The 18,683-nt window shown below is 54.2% G+C and overlaps 1 protein-coding gene across 4 annotated transcripts in view; it reads right to left on the reverse strand.

The window, feature by feature from the left end:
- Positions 1-1,711: 1,711 nt before the first annotated feature.
- IKBKB (inhibitor of nuclear factor kappa B kinase subunit beta) overlaps positions 1,712-18,683 on the reverse strand; it is a 46,988-nt gene continuing 30,016 nt past the window's right edge. For 3 of the 4 annotated variants that reach the window (XM_032468687.1, XM_032468685.1, XM_006188385.3), the window contains 14 exons: positions 16,384-16,491; positions 15,086-15,215; positions 14,608-14,802; positions 13,908-14,022; positions 13,001-13,124; positions 12,331-12,482; positions 12,111-12,172; positions 10,539-10,648; positions 9,403-9,452; positions 9,216-9,315; positions 8,896-9,043; positions 6,388-6,509; positions 4,140-4,230; positions 2,972-3,076 (listed from right to left, as the gene is read on the reverse strand). In XM_032468687.1, the coding sequence (XP_032324578.1) occupies positions 3,011-3,076; positions 4,140-4,230; positions 6,388-6,509; positions 8,896-9,043; positions 9,216-9,315; positions 9,403-9,452; positions 10,539-10,648; positions 12,111-12,172; positions 12,331-12,482; positions 13,001-13,124; positions 13,908-14,022; positions 14,608-14,802; positions 15,086-15,215; positions 16,384-16,491 (1,573 nt within the window). In that variant the 3' untranslated portion in view covers positions 2,972-3,010. Of the gene's footprint in view, positions 3,077-4,139; positions 4,231-6,387; positions 6,510-8,895; positions 9,044-9,215; positions 9,316-9,402; positions 9,453-10,538; positions 10,649-12,110; positions 12,173-12,330; positions 12,483-13,000; positions 13,125-13,907; positions 14,023-14,607; positions 14,803-15,085; positions 15,216-16,383; positions 16,492-18,683 lie in introns of all 4 variants that reach the window. The other variant, XM_032468686.1, reaches the window with a different exon arrangement.

Genomic DNA, 18,683 nt, shown 5'->3' on the forward strand with positions numbered 1-18,683 from the left:
GTTTTGCCAGGCTGCCCCTGTCCTGATCCTTCAACTAATGTAGTGAGTCAAATGGTGCCCCCCTTCCCCAGGCATGCCCATGTCCTAACTCCCAGAACCTGTGAATATTTTATCTTATAAAGCAGAATATGTGATTAAGTTAAGGATTTTGAGAGGAGGCGGTTCTCCTTAGGTTATCTGAATTGGCTCTAAATCCAATGACAAGTGTCCATTAGTAGAGTTAACTAGGTTGGAAATGTGCTAGCCTTCAAGAAAAAGGAAGAATGAGTCTGAGAGCAGAGCCATGGGTGCAAAGGCAGAGGCTGGAGGAGCAGGTGCAGAAGCAGTGGGTGCAGAGGCAAAGGCCTGTGAGGCTGCCTTGGGCCCAGTGGGCAGAACTTCAAGTGACAGGAAATTATTCTCAGCATTTGCAACCTAATAGAATTTACCCTGGTAGATTTCAAACTTCCTTGGGAATGATGACTCCTTTATTCCTTCACATTTCTCCTCTTTAATGGAAATGTCTACCACAGGCCTGTCTCACCACTGTATTTTGGAAGCAAGCAAACTGTTTTCTAGTTTCACAGGTCCACAGATGGAGGGATTCTGTCCCAGGATGGATCATGTCGAGTCTCAGCCAAACCTGAGATAGATGACGAGATTCAACACTTGTGAGCTGATGATATTGAGATTTTGATCTCAGAGTTGATTCCATAGTGGGTTGAGACTTCGGGATGGCGTGAAAGTATGTGCACATGGGATGCACATGAATTTTGGGGGGCCAGTTAGTGGACTGTAATGGATTCAATGGTGGCCCCCCCAAGATGAAATGTCCACATCCTAATCCCCAGAATCTTTAAATACCGCTTTATATTGCAAAACGTGATTAAATTAAGGCTCTTGAGAAGAGGGGCTTACCCTGGAATATCCAGATCAGCCCCACACTCAGTCACAAGGGTTCTTATAAGAGGCACACAGGGGCGATTTGACAGGTAGAAAAAGAGGTGGCAATATGACCACAGAGGCAGAGATGCAGCCACAAGTCAAGGAGCTCCTGGACCCACCAGAAGCTGGAAGAAGCAAGAATAGAATCTCCTCGAGAGACCTTGGGGGAACTTCATTTCAGGTTTCTGGCCCCCGGAACTGTGAAAATACATTTCTGTTCTAGTTTGTGGCAGCTTTTTTGTTTGTGCCTGTTGGGTGGCTTCTCCAGCACCTGTCAGGGACACTGGAGTCAAGAGGAACACCCGGGAAACTCACCGCCACGTCACTGCTCAAGTCCAAGCTGGTCTGCCTCCTCCTCGCTACCTTGTGGGGTCATCTTCTATTTGTTTATCAATAACGTCCAAGGATTTGAGCTGTACTTAGCAGGAGGAATAGGAAAAGGTATATCTGCTGCACCTTTTTGAAGTGGAAGTCCTGCGTCTGGAGTTTTTGCTTTTTTAGTCAATAGCATATTCTGCTTATATTCATCTTTTTAAACATTAGCTTGGGTGGTGATGTCTTCTTGCTCAAAATTCTTCAGTGACTCCCAACTGCCTATAAAATAAGCCCATGACTCTTAGCTCAACATTCACTCCCTCTCTGATCTGACCCCATCCCAGTCTGTGTTTCTGGTCTTATTTCCCACATCAGTGTTTCCAAAATCACGCTTTATCAAACCCTAGTTCTTTGGGATGTTCATAAATGTTTTGTACACACAGGAGGTAAAAAAAAAGGCTCTACCGTCAAATGAGTTTGATAAACAGTGGATTTACACAAAGTTAAGCCAGTTTATTTTTACAGAACTTTCAGATACTTTAATACACCAGTGCACAACGTGAATCTCCGAGAGGCAGTTAAAGCTGGAAGCATTTCCCGAACGTACTTGACGTGGAACCCACTGTACCGCCTTCCTGGAAGCCATTCGCTGGAAGTCTTCTAGCCCAGCTTTCTTCTCCATCCCAGCTTGCCAATCTGTTATCATCTGAACTCATCTTGCTTTCCTGCCGTAATACAAAGGCGAAGTTTCGTGAAACGTCAAAGAGGCAATGTTAGTGGTGCAGCATTGTTTGATCAGGCACGATTCGACTGCATAAAATTTTCAATTAAAGCTGGACTTCGAGTTCTTTATTTTTTTTTTTTTTGGACTTTTGAGTTCTTAAGTCCTAACTGGAGGTATTACAAAAATAGACTGTGGGATTTGAGTCATGTTAAAAATAGAGAATCTATTTTTTTAAATAAATCAATTGAATAATCCCGCGGGATGACACGAGAGGCGGGGACGCCCCTGTCGCACCACCGCCACGCACACAGACAGGAGGTGGTCAGCAGGCTGACGGGTGACAGACACCCTTCTTTCCTTCTTCTCCACGGCAACTCGCCCTTGGGGGTCTTTGGGACCCAAAGGAAGGGAGGTGCTCTTCCACCCTGGCTCAGACGAGTCGTGCAGTCTGCGGCTGAAAAGACTGCAGACGGGGGAAGTGTCACGATCACCTGCAGCCTTGCCGAAGGGGGGACAGCCACCAAAGTCGTCGGTAGAAGGCAAACGTTAGCAGCAGTGAAATGAGAGGAGGAGGGGGAGGGGGCGCCAGGCCAAATCCATGATTTAAACGACTGTTTCAGAGAAGCTGCATCCAGGTGAAACCCTGGCTGTGAAGATGGGTGGATCGGGGATTCTGGAGACCAGGAGGGGTCAGGAGGGGACAGCTGGCACCAAGTGCCCTTCTTACTTTGTCCAGAAAGTCACATTAGACGTTTGTCTGCTGGTCTGTGGGGCAACCATACTTGGGGCGCTTTGCTCCAAGCAGAGGAAGCGGCGGCTGGGGCTCTGTCTCCCTCAACGCCCATGCCTGGGCCCATTCCAGTGTGCAGCCAAGTTGCTGGCAGTGGCCACAGAGGGCCATACCCTTGGTCCACGGCGACTGTCACAACCGCTGGGGAAGCGAGACCTCTGTCTGGTGCCGAAGACCGAGGGACTGTGATGACCGCGAGGCCCTGGTGGGGAAGGGGCTCAGGCCAGGCAGCCCGTCCGGGTCAGGGCCCCCCAGGGTCACGAGGCCTGCTCCAGGCCGTTCTGCTCCTCCTCCGCCGTCTGTAACCAGCTCCAGTCTAGAGACTGAAAGTCGACAGGCACGTTAACAATACAGCGGCCACTCACGCACCTCTGGCTGCTTTTTGTCTGCGGGAGGCAACCAGCACAAGCTTAGAAGGGAATTTCACTCCTCGCACTAACAACAGTCTTGTTTTGCAGGGTACCCTTGACCTAAAGCTACACGTTCAAAACTGTGCAGAAGCTTTTCTTCAGACGGGCTTGGAGCCCGAGATTCTGGAAAAGCAGTCTGGTATGACTGTAGCTCACAGCACTCACTTATGCTCCCAGTGGGTAGGGGGTACCCAGGGCTAATCTCAGCCCTCAGCTTCCAACCTCACCAGGTGCAATGGCCTGGCCAGACTTCCTTTTCATCTGGCGGAAGTGCGAACAGGCAGTGAAAGGATCAAAGTACACAGTGCCCGGAGGAGGAAGGGCAGCAGGAAGAGACGCCGAAAGCCCCAGAAGTGGAGAAGGACACGTCTTATTTAAGACGAGGTTACAATCAGCAGTATCCATCCCCTCTGATTCTTCCCCACACTGAGCAGTTCGGGGATGCTAGCTCGCAGTGGATTGGTAGGAAGAAGCCACTTAAAGATCCGAGTGAATGATTTAACATCCTCTCGGCAATTTCAAGCTTTGTCTTAACGTACCTCCGTGTGGACTAGTTTTTCTCTAGGTTTGCTTCCCTCTAACTAGTACTGCCAACTGCTAAGCTCCGAGTCCCTGAGAGGTGGGGTGGTGACGGGCTCTTGGTTTGTCCCCAGAGTCCAGCACAGCATCCCCTTCAACGGATGCTCCGCAGAGGTACAGAAGGTGCGGGGGGTGGGGGGAGGCCTTCTCACAATCAGGTTGTCTTCTCATCAAGATTGAGAGCAGTGAGGATTCAATGAGACAATGCACACAATGAATGAAAGTTCCCCTTCAACAGTCATCAGCACGGGGATCGTGGTGAATAATACGAATGTACTAGAAACTCCTAAGTGTATACTGAGAGCCAGGAGAGACAGCGTCGCCTTTCTATGAGCTTTTTCTCACTTGCGGGAGGAAGGAAGAGCACGGAACAGCTGGGGTTCACACAGGCCATTACCCTTAAGCTCTGGTCCTGCTCCTTCATGGTGTCTTGCAGTGCATTTTCTAGCTGGGTGCAGAGAGTGTGCGCTTCGGCCACCAGCTCCTCGCTGAAGAAAATGATTGAATTATTAGAAAATGGTCAATATTATTTTTTTCAGAGACAATACTAACCGTCTGCAAAGACGCTAGAGAGCTTTCGACAAGGTTTTTAAAATTAAATAACAATTCTTATGATGCAGTGTCTTCAAACACCATGTCGTTGCCTAAGTGATTTCATTCATCTAGTCAAGCGCTGCTCAGAAGCCCAAATCCAGCCACAAGCATTACTGTCCACGATGTGAAAAAGCAGAGATCCCTGCTTGATAAAAGAAAGTTAGAGGTAGAAGAGCTCTTTCTGACTTAACTAGACAGCTGAATAAAAATTCTCTCCAAACTGCCCAAGCGTGAAGATCTCTCCCAAATCACCTGTTTTCCAGTTTTTGAAATGGAAACAAATACGCTGGCCATGCAATTTCCCCAGCTCCTTGAGGTGTGTGAGGAGTGACTCTTGCACTGTGCTCTGTCCTCTTCTATGATGGGAAACGCATGTGTCCCACCAGGAACGGGCCACGTGAGACAGGGGAGAGCACGGCCGGCCATCGGTCCTTTTCTAAGCTCGCCTCTAGGATGGGGAGAGACCAACGGCAGCCTGCGCTCCGGGGATGAGTCTTCTAGAGCTTTGAGTATCTCCTGGATGGAGTGTGACAAATCCAGGCAGAAGGGCCCCGCGCAGGTGGGTGGAAACAGCTGAGCACACTGTTGTTCAGCCTCACCTACGGGCTACTGACGAGAGTCCAGCCTTGGTGCCGGCCCCACGGGGCCCCGTGAGCCAAGTCGGACCTGGTTACTATCCTCAACTAGCTCGTAGCAAGTTGGGGAGGGAATTCAGAACCTGAGGCCACGAGTGATTAAGTACCAAACCAGTACAGGATACAGACTCCCCGAGTACAGGAACGGGATTTTTACAAATAGCTTTATTGAGATAAATTTATCAAACCATAAAGTTCACCCACTGAAGGTGTACAATTCAGTAGCTCTAGTATATTTACAGAGTTGTGCAACCATCACGATAATCTAGTTTTAGAACATTTTCGCGCCCCAAAGAGAGATCTTAAACCTGTTGTCACTCACCTCCCGTTCCCCTCCCCACCTGCCCTCAGCAACCACTAACTTACTTTCTACGCCTAGAGATTTACCCAGAGGAACCAAGGCTACCCATCTCCAGCGCCTGGGGCCCAGCGCAGAGAAGGTGCTGAATAAATGAATGTGAGACAGAAGCAGAAACAAAAAACCCCACGGGTGGTCTGGGAGGAGAGCATCCCCGTGTGTGCATGTGGTCAGGGTCTGCAAGGGAGGCCGGCTCCAAGGGAGGGCATCGGCTGGAGCCAAGGTTCTCAAACCTCAGGGTGCGTGAGAGTCAGGCAGGGCTGGCTCCTCCCCATCCCGGGCTCCTGATCCTGAATCTGCATTTCCAACAAGTACCCAGAACCCGCTGGCCCTGCTGGTCTGGACCAGACTTTAAGACCCCCCTGGGCTAGAGGAAGGAGGCTGTCTAGGAACAGGGCATCAGCCTGGAGAAGAGGCTGGGAAGGCCTGAGCAGGCTCAGGCTGGAACCTCGAGGCAGCGGGAAGCCATGACTAGGTGCTGACTAAGGAATAACTCGATCGCAATGGGGTTCTGTGAAGACTGAGTTGACCAGAGGGGGCTTGGAGGCTGGACTAGACAGGATGCAGGGAGGGAACACCTTGCCAGAAGGGCTGAGATGCTCTGTGGCAGGGATGCAGGCGAAGCCAGGGCCAGGAGGGGTGAATGGAGGTGAGGAGAGGCCACAGGAGGAACCAGGGACTTGTGACTCCAAGTGGCAGCGGGGTGGGAGGGAGGAGGCGAGGTGACACTGGCGTGGTGCATGGGGCATGCTCTGCAGGACCTGGTTCTGAAGAACATACCACGATGTGTGGACTAGCAACCAGCAGGGGACTGACCAGCACTTTCAGTATCTCAGTGAAGAGCGAGCAGCCAGCTCTCAGACAAGGACACTTAAGCCGACAAGTCACAAGGGACTCTGAGAGCAAAATGCCACATCTGTCCCCACAGTGCCCAGCATACAGAGCAAACACCAAAGAGCACGCACAGGGTCCCTGACGGGTGAAACACGCACTTCCGTCCCCACGACCTCCTGACGTGCCCTTGGCCGCTACGCCTGGCACTGCTGACAGGGACGTACCTTTTCTTGACGGCCTCGCTGTCGGGGGCAGTGCAGGGCTGTGACATCAGCTGGCCGGGGTGACTCAGGCGAGAAGCGTTCATGCTGTCTGGGCTTCCGCTGACAGGACCACGGACCTTGCTCTGGAGGATAAAACCAGAAAGTCACCACAGGTTTGGAGCAAAGCAGGGACTCAAGATCTGCACTCACTCCCAGGTACTTTCTCCTGGGACAACTGGCCACGGGACACGTGCTGTTCCTGGAGAAATCGGCCAACATCGCTATCTGACAGTTTGTGTTTCAGTTTAGAAAGTGTTTCTGGATCTGCAGGTGTACTTTTGGATAAAAGGTTCTAAATACGGGGAGACTTAAGGGCCTGGATTTGCAGGCTCTGTGTCATTAGTTTGATTGCTTAACAAACTCTGACAAGGAAGCAAGAAGGAAAGTCTGTTTACTCTCACCAAACAGAAGACAAAGTCCTAAGTGACTTTCTGCTACTGGCACCACCTGTGCGACAGGCGAGAAGGAAATCCCTGGGCTGCTGCAGCCGCTCAGCTTGGAGCCGAGGAGTCACACCAACGGCCCCTGCATCTCCTCACACCCGCAGCCGGACGCGACCTCTGTCAACCTTCTCAGCAAGTCGCGCCTCCTCTCCCTCCCCCGAGCTCCAGCAAACGTCCTCTGCTGGCCCCACATACTTCTCACAGCCCCCACCCTGCCCTCACCGCCACCTGCCGCTCAGGCTTTGTCTGGGGGACCCATCATGACCCCCACTATCTCTCCCCGCTGAGAGTCAAGGTCTAACTTCACCTGGACATTCCAACACCCAGTTTCGCCCTGTTCTTTGTCCCTCTGCTGTGTCTTCCTGGCCGATTGTGGCCCATGGAGACCCAGCCACCCTCCCCCACCTCCTGCCCTGGGTCCTCGAGTGTGGCAAAGGCCCCCCCGCCACACTCCCACTGTCCTGTCCTGTGATGATGGCAGGAGGGGCCCTTCACTCCCAGTGGTGAGGGCCTCCAGCTGCCATCAGAGTAATTTTTCTAAAACCCAAATGTGATTGTGTATCACACACTCAGTATGAAAGGAAAACACCAATCCTGCCACGGTTCCTCTACACCTTTATATGTAAGTTGGCTGTGAAGCTAGCCCTCCCTACCTGCCCGACCTCACCCACAGTGAGACCCTCTCCCCACCACACACCCAACACACCACACTGCTGGGCCTCCAGGCTGAGCAATGTCTTTGTCCAGGAACACCCCATCCCCGCCCGCGCACCTGCCTAACCCCTGCTTGGGTGAACTGACACCTCCTCATGGACATCTCCAGCGGGGGGCCCTCCCCTCCGTCTCCTAGGGTTCCCTCCCCTCCAGAACCGGCGGCGCCTGCCTTCCTGCTGTGGCTCCCGCTTACCACTCCTGCCCTAAACTGTTCTTGTTCCCCATCTTGCCCGGCATGCCTTCCCTCCTGTGTCTCCGGTTCTCAGCACCCACTGGGCAGTAAGCGCTCGAGGGTCACCTCTCCCCTTCGCTTCTCCTCCCTGCATACGGGAGGGAACGCTGCCCTCCCGACCCCCTCACACTCGGGATGCTGAGCTCCCCACTGTTCTGGGGACTGAGACTTGGCTCCCTGACGGCTCTGTGACACCGTGAACCCCCGGTACCCTGTCTCCTTCCGCTTGGCCCGCAGGTGTGCTCCCATCTCCGTCTCCTCGATCCTGAGAAGCATCATCTTGTACCCGACTTCCCCCTTAAACAACCATCTTCCCCTATTGGGGACGAACTCGCTCCATCATTAGCCCCTCTGCAGCCTTCAGGGTGGCAGCTCTGGCTTCCACCACACGTCTCCCACCCAGCTCCTCTCACTTCTCTATCCTGAGCTCTCTTTTCTGCGCTGCAACATTCCATGGGATCAGAGCTACGCTAAGGCAGTGGGCACAGAAAGCGGGGGCTGCGGCACTGACAGCAGACTCGGGGGAGGAGCCACCAGCCGCGGGCGGCGTGCACTGTGCAGGGCTGCACGGAGACCTGTCCGCATTCCTAACTCCGGGGACCTGGGCATGTGACTTTAGTTGGGAAAGGGCCTTTGCAAGTGTATTTAAGGATCCTGAGATGAGATTATCCTGGACTATTTGGGTGGGGCCTAAATCCAGTGCCTTGTGTTCTGAAAAGAGCCACCCAGAAAAGAGACACAGAGGAGAGGGCCACTCGGAGACAGGGGCAGAGACTGGAGTGATGTCGCCACAAGCCAGGGAATGCCAGAAGCCCCCAGAATCTAAGAAGAGGCGAGGAAGGATTTTCCCCCAAAAGCCTCCGCTGGAGGCAGCCCAGCTCCGCTGACACTGTGACTTTGGACTTGTGGCCTCCAGAACCGTGATGATAACTCTGCTGGGAATGTATTACAGCTGCCACGTGCGTGAATAAAAGCGAAGGGCCCAGGCCCCACCCGGCCCCTCCCGGCCCAGGCCAAGTCGAGGAGCGGAGCAGTGGCACAGCTGAGTGGCTGGAGTCGTGGCCGCCTGGGCTCACTCACACACGCGATCTTCAGGAGGTTCCAGAGCTCCTTCTGCCGCTTCTCCTGAAGCCGAACCACCATCTTCTCGTCTTCGTTCATTAGACTAACCACCTCCTCCACCTTGGGCAGCAACTCCAGGGCCTTCTGCTTGCAAACCACCGTTTTGCTGGAAAGCACAAGCGGGACCAGCTCAGGGCATCTGGGCTGGAGAAAGCAGGACCCCACTCAGCCGCAGCGGATGGAGCATCTTCTGGGGGTTAAAGGGGTGACCAGGGCCCCCACCCCATCCTGCTGCCTCTCCTCCGCCCTCGCCCTCGGGAGGGGAGGCGGGCCGGTACCTGAGCTGCGTGTAAATCACTCGCACTTTCTTCTCAAAGCCCTGGATGGCCTGAAGGAGCAGCCGGACCATTTCCTGACTGTCACCATCAGTCCGCTGGTCTGCAAAGAGGGATGGAGCCGTGTGGTCCGCAGGTGGCCGGCCTTGGACCGACGGATGTGGGACTGCAAGGCGGGCCCCCCACTCACCTCTGGGTTTCTCCCTCAGCCTCCTGTAAAGCTCCCTCGCTTGCTCTTCTCTGAAACACACAGAGGCAGCTCCGTCAGGATCTGAGGTTGGTGAGTACCTGACCTAACTCGTGCCGCAGGGTTAGGGGTTTCTGGAAGCCAAGCTGGCAGCCCGCCCTGACTGGAGGAAGTTATTCTTCCTGGTGACATCGCAGGTGACATCTCTGATAAGGGAAGGCTCGTCCTCACTATCAAAACCCAGATACCCCAAAGGAAAGGAGTGTCCGTCTGTCTCCTGGAATTTCCCAACCGCCCAGCTTCTGCAGTTGATTCCAGGCACCATCACTGGATCTGTGCCCGGAGAACGTGCCCCCTCTTCCCCCCAAAAACTGCAGCCCAAGAGCAGACACAAACTCCTCTCGCTTGTGCCCCTAACACAGCGAGACCGGCTTACATTTTTCCGGGGTGACTTTCACTGGAAAACTAGTCGAGAATAAAGGATTAAATAATTTGAGAAAATATAGACTACAAATAATCAGATTTCTGATGTTCGGGCTTCTTGTCCCAAGAACCCCAGGAAAGCATCAGAGGAACCGCTGAGCCCAAAGGGGACGCGGCTCGCCGGCCCCCTCCATTTGCGCTCCCAGCCGTGTGTGGTTACCCGCAGGCAGGACTGCCCCACCCGGCGCCTCCCGGAGCCAAGCTGAGCTCCTGGTCAAGACTCCAGTGAAGTTTCCAGGCCCCACCTTCTGAGACTTGCCAGGCTCCTTCCCTCTTCTACCTCCCGCTCTTCTGGCCACGCCCGGTGGTGGGGCTGGATGACAGCGTGGGACCTGACACTTTGGTAAAGGCTCCTTGTTCGGCAGCCTTCAAGGGTCATGAACTCTGGGCGTGGTCTGGGTTGGTCCTCACAACTGTGGGGTCAGAAGGGTCTTCTCCCCACTCAACAGATGTGGAAACCGAGGCTCAGAGGGACGGGGATTTGCCCGTGCTCATCTCTGTAACGTGCCAGGATGACTCCCTGGGGATGAGCTCCACAGGAGAACAGCCTCTTGGGGCTCCAGAGGCCCGCACCTGACACCCCCAACACACAGACAGACGCACAGACACACAAACACACAGACACAGGGGCGGCAGGCCGGCGCACTGACACTCACAGGTCATCCAGCGTCCCGCCCTGCTTGCGGCCCATGGGGCTGCGCTGCAGGTCCACGATGTCGGTCTGCAGCGCCATCATCCGCTCCACCAGGTGCTTCACCTCATTCTCCTGGAGGAAGAGCTGGGCTGCAGTGAGCTGACCTAACGAGAGGCCCGAGTCGCGAGGTTCTTGGGGGTGGGGGGAACCCTCCAGCCTCGCTGCAGACTCACAACGGAGCAGTTTGAAAGCATACAGACTTGGAGCCACGGGTCTGGCCATGCAGGGGGGAAATAAGACAGAGCTGGGGGAGCACCCAGCACAGTCCTGGCGCAAGGGAGACACCAGCACACTCTCCTGGCCTAACGCGCCCATCCCACGCTGTCCCCAGTGGGGTGGCTGGGACACCTTGTTCTCAGGGATCTCGTCCCCGAGCACTGAGATGGGGAGGGGCACTCGCTGTCACCGCGAGGTCCTGCCGATGGACCACGCACCTTTAAGGGTGCACATCAGCACCAATGACAGAAACAGATGTTAAGACGGAGGCGAAGCTCCTTGCCCAAGTTCACAGGGAAAATGGTGAAAAGGTCCAGAAGAGCCTCCAAGCCCATAGTTTTCGATTTGCGAGAGGTTCACTGAGTCACGCTTCCTTCCTTGCCTCATGACCAACATCTTCAGGGCACCCGATTTATACTGTGCTAAGACTTTCTGTCCTGTGGGTTGAGTGCCCCGATGAGGTAGGAAAATCTTTGATGAGACGGAGTGTTGCTCCTTCATCCGTGGCCCTTTCTCATGCGAAGAGGAGCCTCAGGGTGGGAACATAAAAACTCAAAGAGGGATGGGGCAGAGTCACTAGGGGAGACAGATGTGTCACAAGTCAGTGCAGTGAGAGTCACGTGTGCTGAAGTTGGAGAGCTCAGGGGAGTGGTGCACAGGGTCACGTCTGCCAGGCAGGTGCAGGGCAGGCCTTGTCACAGGGTGGTACCCAGCCCGAGTCTTCAAAGATGTGCAGGAGCGCCCTGGGCAGACAGGGAGGCAGGTATCCCCCAGGAGACATCACACTGTGCTCCTGATCCAAATCCCTGCGGCTCCCGGGCCTGTCGCAGGCGGGCCCCCTTTCCCTGGCCACCCGCCTGCCAGCCTCTTTCCAGCAAGTCCTAGCTGAGGGCAGAGAGCTGGGCGGGGAAGACCTAATTTTCCTTTCTTTTTTTTTTTTAAGTGGCGGGGGGTGGCGGTGACATAATTAGGGTTGTTTGTTTATCTTAGTGGAGGTATTGGGGATTAAACCTAGGTGAGGAAAAGAAGCTGATTTTCTTCTTTTGGGGGCAGTGTTATCTTTTTTTTTAGTTATTTATTTACTTACTTATTTACTTATTTGTTTATTTATTTACTTACTGATTGATTGATTGTACTGGATATTGAACCCAGGACCCCATGCATGCTAAGCACGCACTCTACCGCTCAGCTATACCCTCCCCCTGAAAAGCTAATTTTCAACACGCAAGCTCGCCCTAGCGTTCAGCGAGAAAGGGGGAGGCGGCAGCGAAGAACCTCGCATCCTCAGCAGGGCTGTGGGCCCGAAGGAGCCTCCTACCCGTCCGCAGAGCTCCACGGCCTGCTCCATCTCCCTCCAGGCCAGCTGCAGTTTGTCTGACGCTAGAAACAAAAAAGAGAGAGAGAAATTAGAGACAAAACAAAAACCCCCAAAATGAAGCAAAAAGAGGCGACTCAGTTCTCAGAGGACAAGAGAAACCTCAGGAAGAGAAAAAAGAAAGGCTGGGCCTCTACAGACTTCTTGCAAAGGGCACACTCACTGATGCCGAACTCCGTCTGCTCGTTGTACTTCTCCAGGTCGATCTGGATGCTGGTCTTGAAGAAGTCCAGCTTGGCCTTGAGCTGCTGCGACATGGAGGCCATGGAGTTCTTCATCTTGGACAGGCAGCTGTTGTTCCGGAGCAGATTCATCCTGTGGGGCCACCAGACACAGACCTCGGGGCGTCTTCGGGATCCCAGCACCACTTCCCGGACAACCACAAACCTGCCGCCAACACCCAGGCCGGCCCCTGCTCTCAGCAGTGCAGTTATAGCAAGAGCAGCCACTTATAACCAATTGCCCAGCCCGAGGCCACACATGAGGTTCCGCACCAAGCCTGGAATTAAGCAAAGGACCGCATGAGGTAACCCAAAGCAGCCGGCAGCTGGGGAGAGAGGCAGGCAGGCCCGGCACGACAGGGGAGGGCGCTGACCCAAATTGCAGTGGCTTCTCCACTGGTCCAATTCCACCCAGTTCCACCCAGTCCAGCCAGCCCCACCCCGTCTCCACCTGCCTGCTGATCACATGCCCAGTTGGGTCTCATGGGGCCTCCCTTAGCCAGCCCCACCGACCGCTGCCCACCCCATCCAGACCCGGGTCTCCCTCCTGTCTCTGGGCCAGGGCCACCCCACGGTTCCAAATGAGCAAAGCCCACCCTGCCGGGCACATACATGGCGGCTCGCTGCCCCTGCTGCAGGCGGCTGCAGTCCTCCTTCAGGGCCTGGATGCTGTGCCACACCTGGCCCCACACCCTCCGCAGCTGGAAGAAGGGGAGGTTCCTCTTGGGCTCTTGGACTGGACAGAGACACAGGGCCATCAGAACGCGGTCCCCGTGATGAACCGCATCCCGCCCGCGGGGCCCGCTGGCACGTCTGCGGTGTTCAGTTAGGTTAACTGCTCTGCCGTTAGTAACTGGTCACCTGCTCACGTGTTCCTGCGCCCCACGACAGCATAGGCGTGTTACGATTTACAGACACATGGAGCAGGCAGCCCAGAAGGCAGACCCGAGAACCTGGCAGCAGGGGCAACTGGGAGACAGCGGGGAGGTTACTTGTCACTGGATATTCTTTTGTGCCTTTTGATTTTTTGGTATCATGTACATGGACTAATTATTAAACTATAAAGCTTCAAATATAAATAAAAGGGCCATGGGATTGAAGCTCAGGGGCCTATGGGCAGCATGCCCTGACCTCCATTTAAATGAGGCTGAAATTAATCAGAGACATTACTCTGTCCGGCTGCGCTACGCCTCGGTGTCCAAGGCCGAGGACCGAGCAGGTGGACTCACCTTCTCGGAACGGACCCCTCCCATGGCCCAGGGCTCTCCTGCCTCGTCCCAAGTGCCACAGGCGGTTATTTTTTTAAAGACCATGCCGAGTGGGGAGTTATAGCTCAAGTGGTAGAGTGCATGCTTAGCATGCACGAGGTCCCAGGTTCAATTCCCAGTCCCTCCTCTACAAATAAATAAATAAATAAACCTAACTACCTCTCCCCATTCCCCCCCCCAAAAGAACCCTAAAAAATACAATGAAATTCTAAAAGAAATTCAAACAAAATTAAAGACCGTGCCACTCTTACGGATGCAGCTGACGCTCTCAGGCTGGGGCCGTGGCGAGACCTGGGTCTCGTAGGTGACTCTGCTGTTGTCGAAGAGGAAGACCAGATCCATGTCCAGGGTGCGGCCCTCGTTCAGCTGCGAAGGCACAAGAGCAAAATGAGGTCTCGCGGAGGCCACCTCTCCTTGCCCAGGTAACAAAGGGGAGACTTCGGAGCCTCCCAGCAGCATCGCCCTCAGCCAGCAAGTACCTTTCCCGGGGCCTCTGGCCTCTACCGCCCTGTGCTCCTTCTGCACGTGTCCCTGGGATGCACACTTTATGTACCACCTGCTATGTTCCATCCGACTCTGATTGTCCATATGTGCCGGTCAGACCTCTGCTACCTCCTTTACTGTTCAACGACTGTTTCTCCCACATTAACCATCCAGCTCCTTTCAGGTAGGGACCCCGTCTTATGTGACCGCAGTTGTCAGCACAGTTCTGCACACCAGAGGTGTGTCAAAAATAATTTTGGTTGAGTCGGGAGAATTAAACATCACTTAGGAGGCAAAGGCAAGAGGAAGGCTCAGTGGTCTGGGAGGAACAGTCGAGTGTGGAGTGACTGGAGTCTCCCAGCGGGCCACAGGGGCTCTCACAGAACAGGCTCCCGCCCCATGTGGTTAACAGGCTGCCCGGCTCGGTAGAACTGAAACTAAATGCACGCGCGGTTCCTCGGGGCCCACCTTGCCGTCTGAGATGCACTGAGCGGCAGGCTTGTCGGGGATCAGGGCCAGCCCCGCCTCCTGCAGCAGCTCCTGGTCCTCCTCGGCGATGCCCGTGTCCTCCTGGATCCTGGCCTTCAGGCTTTGCAGACTCTCGTCCTCAGTCACAGGGTAGGTGTGAATGGTGCCTGTGACCATGTTCAAGACATGAGCCAGCTGCAACACAACCAGACGTTACTGGAAAAAAAAAACCACTTGACAGAGACGCCCACCTAGGGCCTGGGGCCTCTGCTCCTCCCCACACTTCCAGCCCCACGAGGGCCGGGCCCGAGCAGGGGGTCCGGGGCCGGTGCGCACACTCTCGTCTGGACGTTCCTGTCTGTCCACAGCGACGGCCTGACGCCATGTCAGCCAGCGGTCCCACCACCCTCCTACAGAGTTGCTCTCACAGGGGCCCGCGTGTCCCACTGCCCAGGCAGCCCCGGGCCTGCTGCCTCACCTTCAAGTTTAAGATATCATCCAGGGCCTTGAAGCAGCCGTTGGGCCCGTAGACGGGGTCGGTGCCCCTCTGCCGGGGGTGCCACGTTAGCATCAGCTGCAGCCACTTCTCTAGCCGCTGCGCCAGGATGCTGAGAAGAGGGGGGTGTGGGGGGGCCGCTCATGCCGGCTGCGGGGGCCCCCTGAGCTGGAAGCGAGTGCACCTCCCACGCCCGCCCCACCCCCAGCATGCACAGGCAAGGTGACCCCTGGGGAGGAGCTCATCTGAAAGGAGAGGCGAGTGTCCCTGACGCAGTTAAGCACTCGGGTCACCTCCGGCACCTGCCAGAACCCTCATGTCCAGGACATCTCGGCAGGTGGCTGGGCGAGGACCTCCCGGGAGCTTCCTATGCGCTTTCCTGGCACGGCCCCGCCCTGGCCACCCCACGCACAATCTAGACCCCACCCTGCAGGATTCACTCCACCAACCACCTCCCTGAAAGCATCCGGTGAGCGCACACGACAGTCTCACTCCCTCCCAGCTCTGCGGGGGCCCCCCACAGCCCCCCAGCTCCATCATCACCCTCAGCGGCCCCTTGCTGCCCCTCCATGGAAGCCCTCCCGAGGTCAACATCGCTACACGCCGCGCCCCTGCCTCGCCCCCCAATCCCATCCCCCCTGAACTTCCTGTCTCTTCATCCATCCCTGTCCTGCACACCTTTCCAGATCCTTCCAGAAAATTCCAGCCCATCCTGTCATCCTGCAGAGCTGGTCCACAGGGTACCTCTCTCCCCATCCTCCAAACACTTACAGTAGTTACCCGGGCCCCTCAGCTGTGTGCAGCTGCCTGGTAGCTTTCTCTGCACGATTACCCGATTCTGACTTGATTATCTGACTGCTCACATGCTGGCTCTAAGGCCAGACTGCAACGCTGTTCAACCTGCAAAGGTTTACTTGTTGATGGTAACAGAGCACCAGGCTGCGTGAGCAGTGCGAGAACTTTATTGAAAGCGTGATCTCCTTTCCTTAAAAGGCTCACAGTTGACCAGGAAGTAAACCCTCTGCAAACCCGAATATAACACAAGGTAGAAGCCACTGAGGGTGAAGAGAAGCCCAAAGAAGTTGTGACGTGAATTTAGAAGAGAGATTTCTGGGCGGGGGTGAGGGGTGGGAATGCATCCTAAATTTAAGACTGAGATGGATACATCGGTTCACACCACAGCACGCTACCCTGAAAACCATGCAAAAGCCACAGGATGTCAGCTCTGACACCCATTTCTCGAAAGGAAGGCAACTGGAGAGGGGCGTGCTGGGCCTTACCTGTTGAGGTTGTTGGGGTAGGGCAGAGAGCTTGAGAACTTGACCGTCCCGTTCAGGTCTTCGCTAACCACAATGTCCGTCTCGCTCTTCTGCCGGACTTTGGAGTGCCTGCGAACGGGGGATCCAGTCTGTTACATCGCTCGTAATGACCCTTACATCACTTGGTGGCCAACAGCCCCTCTACACTGGGGACAGTCCACTGTACAACCAGACGGGACACCCCCAAGGCCGCTTCTTAATCACCTGGGATGCCGGCCAGTGTGCCTGCGTCCTGCGAGGACGGCTGCCCTGAGTTTAAGGCCGTCAAGACCGCCAAGCATCACCGAACTGCGGTGCCCGGAGTTGTACAGACAGCCCTGCTGACTCTTTTTCTCTTTAAACAGTTCTTTTTTTTAATGTTTTTTTTTATGGGGGGTGGGGAGAGGTAATTCAGCTTACTTATTTATTTACTCTTAGAGGAAGTACTGGGGATTGAACCCAGGACCTCGTGCATGCTAAGCATGCGCTCTACCACTCGAGCTATACCCTCCCCTCCCCGCCCCACCTCCGCCGCTGACTCCTGACCTCACCCCGGGCCCGTCCTTACCATTCTTCTACTTTTCATTTGATCTAATACAAAACCCTCGGGTTTTGGCAGAGGATAAAATTAGGACTTGCACACCGAGATGACTGCACGCACACCACGTGCACGTGAAATCTGCAGGCAACACACACGCCACGCGCTTCCCTCTCAGTGCACGTGCCTAAGTGTTACTTCTGATGGTGAATGAACCCTCACACTTCCCAACTTTAGTGACCCCTTTGATGCATCAGAAATAGTAACTGAAGGAAAAAATGTTTAAACTGGTTTCAAATCTTCTGGGTAATGAAGGTGACGCACAAATGTGACTAATGCTTCACAGATAACCAGGCATCAGTGGTGAGCACGCCCGACTCTGCATGATGACCCCATGTGGCGGGCTCAGCGGGGAGGGAAGGAAGGCTGGGTGGTCAGCCCAAGGTCACAACCCGACAGCGGCAGAACTGGGGACTCAGACCCAAGGTCGGGCACTCTTTCTACTCTATCTGAATGTCCTCATCCTTCCTTTCCAAAGACATGTAGGAAATTCAAATAAAAAATGCTTTAGCCCTGAGGTCTCATTGGAAAGGGTGAACTGGACCACGTGGAGCACACAAGAGCCTCGATGGGCTGGGGTCTGGCTGAAACAACTATCACTACACACAGGGGGACAGTCCCCTGATGGAAACCTAGTCTGCCAATGGGAAACTGTGTAAGTAAAAGGACACAGTAAGTGAAATGCTTATTGCTCAGACTGGTCCCAAAATGTATTTCCAAGTGGCTTTGTAATAGGATAATAGAGCTCAAATTCCACTTGTCCTGAAATTACTATCCACTCGCCATCTGAGATGAGAATGCAATTTTTAAAAGTTGCCTAAGACATTACAAGACAGGTATGTCTCACAAACTAGCCCAGAAACAGCTCTGTATTGGGTTTTAGGGAAGTCCGCTGGAAAGCGGTCACCTGGCCTTCCAGAACCGTGAGGGAGGCTGGTTCCGCAGACAACGAACTTACTATGAACGTGCGGAGCCGTCTGGGAGAGTTTCAAATAGCACATCTTCCAGTGTTAATGATTTTAACTCATCTTGCTATAAATGATGAAAAGGCTCAACATTTGAACTGAGGAAATGTGGTGATTCCTTGGTTAGTTAAAAACACTACAGAGGCACAGCTGTCTAAAGCAATTGTCATGATGGTGACGTTACAAGGTGTGACTACAGATGAATGAGCTAATTCCTCAATGTCCCAGAACGCAGCTGGGGAGCACCGCTTGTCCTAAAGGAAGCCCCCACAGGAGGGCGCTCTCTGCCACCCCACCAGACTCCTTAGATGCTGGGACCGGGCCGGTTCATCTGTTCCAGGCTCTGGTGACTGAACCGGGCTGCCGTCTCACAAAACTCCTCCTCTGGGATTGATTTCAAAGGCTGCATCTTATTCTTATAAACAAACAGTCTCATGATGTAAGTACCTGTCCTTTGAAAAAGTTCATGTTTTTACTACTTCCAGAAAGACTGAAAAAGAGGACAGTAGCTCGTGTCGGCCATGGTGTGGTCCACGGGGCAACTCTGTGCATTCCTGGTGGAGATGTTTTTTATACAAGCTTTCTGCTGAGCAATTAGTGCACATCAAAAATCTTTACAATGTGCACCACCTTTGATCTGAAAATTCTAGGAATCTATCCAAGGGAAGTACCTGTGGATATACAAGGATTTCCCTACAACAATGCTATTTTTGATGTTT

The sequence above is a fragment of the Camelus ferus genome, chromosome 26 (genome assembly GCF_009834535.1).
Source record: "Camelus ferus isolate YT-003-E chromosome 26, BCGSAC_Cfer_1.0, whole genome shotgun sequence".
Taxonomy (NCBI): Eukaryota; Metazoa; Chordata; class Mammalia; order Artiodactyla; family Camelidae; genus Camelus; species Camelus ferus.